The sequence below is a fragment of the Micropterus dolomieu genome, linkage group LG10, assembly GCF_021292245.1.
Source record: "Micropterus dolomieu isolate WLL.071019.BEF.003 ecotype Adirondacks linkage group LG10, ASM2129224v1, whole genome shotgun sequence".
Lineage (NCBI taxonomy): Eukaryota > Metazoa > Chordata > Actinopteri > Centrarchiformes > Centrarchidae > Micropterus > Micropterus dolomieu.
The window spans coordinates 29,659,411-29,661,830 of NC_060159.1; the positions used below are offsets into that span (position 1 = coordinate 29,659,411).

Sequence of the window (2,420 nt, forward strand, 5' to 3'; positions counted from 1 at the left end):
ACACACACACACACACCTGTTCACTTTACCTGGAGACACACACACACACACCTGTTCACTTTACCTGGAGACACACACACACCTGTTCACTTTACCTGGAGACACACACACACACACACACCTGTTCACTTTACCTGGAGACACACACACACACACACACACACCTGTTCACTTTACCTGGAGACACACACACACACACCTCATCAGGTTTGTGTGCGTGGAACTGATCCAGGATCAGGTTTGTGTGCGTGGAACTGATCCAGGATCAGGTTTGTGTGCGTGGAACTGATCCAGGATCAGGTTTGTGTGCGTGGAACTGATCCAGGATCAGGTATATGCAGGGAACATGAGTCTGTGAGTGATGAGGAATCTGGATTTAATGATGATGAAGGTACTCACCGCCCTGGAGGGTCTGGGCTCTGGACTCTTTCCCAACACTGGTGTGAAACCCAGAACCAAGAAGAGGAGCTTTAACTGGACCTGGAGACAGACAGGGGGACAGGTCTGGGTTCATGGCCTGACATCAGAGCAGCTGAGGAGCAGTAAACAGATCTCAGAGCTGCAGTCTCTATTTGGACGTCCCGATGATGGTTGGAGGGTCAGCAGAGCGTCCGAAGTCGTGACCTTTTACTTATATATTAAAACTCTCTGCTGCCTGCTGGCTTTCACATGCGACGTCTAAGCGAGCTGCTTTTAGCTTCCAGCTTATTTCAGGATAAATAAAGAACCTACTGAATTCATCTGATGGTGAACATTAAATTATCCACACTTTGTTTCACCACCTTTGCATTTTGACAGTGAGGAAACGCTTGCTGTTTTTTGCTTTCTGTTGGAACTGTCCCCTTTAGGTTTCCTGCTCACCTGCTTCCTTCAGATCCTGATTCAGCGAGTGAGCAGCTGTGACAGAGAACCTGCAGGTGGAACTGATTTTGCTGTCTGAGCCAGAAGCAGGACTCTGCCCCGCGCAGCCGGATCTAAGGCCTACAGAGACGGACTGAAAGCCTCAGGTGTTTACGGTCAACCTACCAACAAAGTGTTTCATATGGTTTATCTGCTCCCAGTCTTTTCTGATGTGAGGCTGAATATTGTGAGCAGTTTGGGAGGGATAATGTTAATATGAACGTAGGCTGTTTGTTTCAGGTCAGTAGCTTCTTATATCACAGAGACTGGTCACCTTCTGCGATGGGCGCAGGTACTGAGGGCAGCTAACAGCAGCCTGAATGTTCAGATTCAGTCTTTCAGCCACTGTTTGAGTTTTTTCTGAGAGAGTAAGGCTGACATTTTCATCCAGCTCATAAGACTACTGTTCATTTAGGCATCGCAGAGTCGGCTGCAGCTGTCAGACCAGGTCCTGTTTCTGTAGTGTTACAGTTTGCACTTTGTAAAATATGACGCTCTGCTGACAGTGGACTTGTTCGTGTCTGTGATTGGTCATCTGCCGCTGACTCCGCCTCTTTCATGTGAACGTGCTCCCGGCTGGATTGGGAAACTCTGGGTTGAGTTACAGAGTTGATGACCAGCTTCGCGGTGCAGGCCCCAGGTCTGACATGGTCCGAACCAGCTACCTGTATTATTAGTGAGCCAAGTGACCTCACTGCTGCAGTGTGGAGCAGGTGAGACCGCCCAGGTGTAATCAGCTCAATCAGCTCTGACTCTGTGATTAGCTCACCTGGCTGCAGAGGGGAGCTTTTCCTCCACAGAGACGGAGACACAGGTTCTACAGCTTCAACATGAAGCCTGCTGCTTTCATTACTGGGTGAGTTCAACTAACCTCACCTGAGCAGGTCAAAGCTAACCTCACCTGAGCAGGTCAAAGCTAACCTCACCTGAGCAGGTCAAAGCTAACCTCACCTGAGCAGGTCAAAGCTAACCTCACCTGAGCAGGTCAAAGCTAACCTCACCTGAGCAGCAGCAGGTCAAAACTAACCTCACCTGAGCAGGTCAAAGCTAACCTCACCTGAGCAGGTCAAAGCTAACCTCACCTGAGCAGGTCAAAACTAACCTCACCTGAGCAGGTCAAAACTAACCTCACCTGAGCAGGTCAAAACTAACCTCACCTGAGCAGCAGCAGGTCAAAGCTAACCTCACCTGAGCAGGTCAAAGCTAACCTCACCTGAGCAGGTCAAAGCTAACCTCACCCGAGCAGGTCAAAGCTAACCTCACCCGAGCAGGTCAAAACTAACCTCACCCGAGCAGCAGACGGTCAAAACTAACCTCACCCGAGCAGCAGACGGTCAAAACTAACCTCACCCGAGCAGCAGACGGTCAAAACTAACCTCACCCGAGCAGCAGACGGTCAAAACTAACCTCACCCGAGCAGCAGCAGGTCAAAACTAACCTCACCCGAGCAGCAGACGGTCAAAACTAACCTCACCCGAGCAGCAGACGGTCAAAACTAACCTCACCTGAGCAGCAGACGG

The 2,420-nt window shown here is 50.1% G+C and overlaps 1 protein-coding gene across 1 annotated transcript in view; it reads right to left on the reverse strand.

Moving 5' to 3' along the window:
• The window catches only part of LOC123977520 (transcription factor IIIB 90 kDa subunit-like), a 40,874-nt gene that overhangs the window by 19,512 nt on the left and 18,942 nt on the right, over positions 1 to 2,420 (reverse strand). The window contains exon 3 of the mRNA XM_046060266.1: positions 400 to 480. Coding sequence (XP_045916222.1) covers positions 400 to 480 — 81 coding nt within the window. The remainder of the gene's footprint in view (positions 1 to 399; positions 481 to 2,420) is intronic.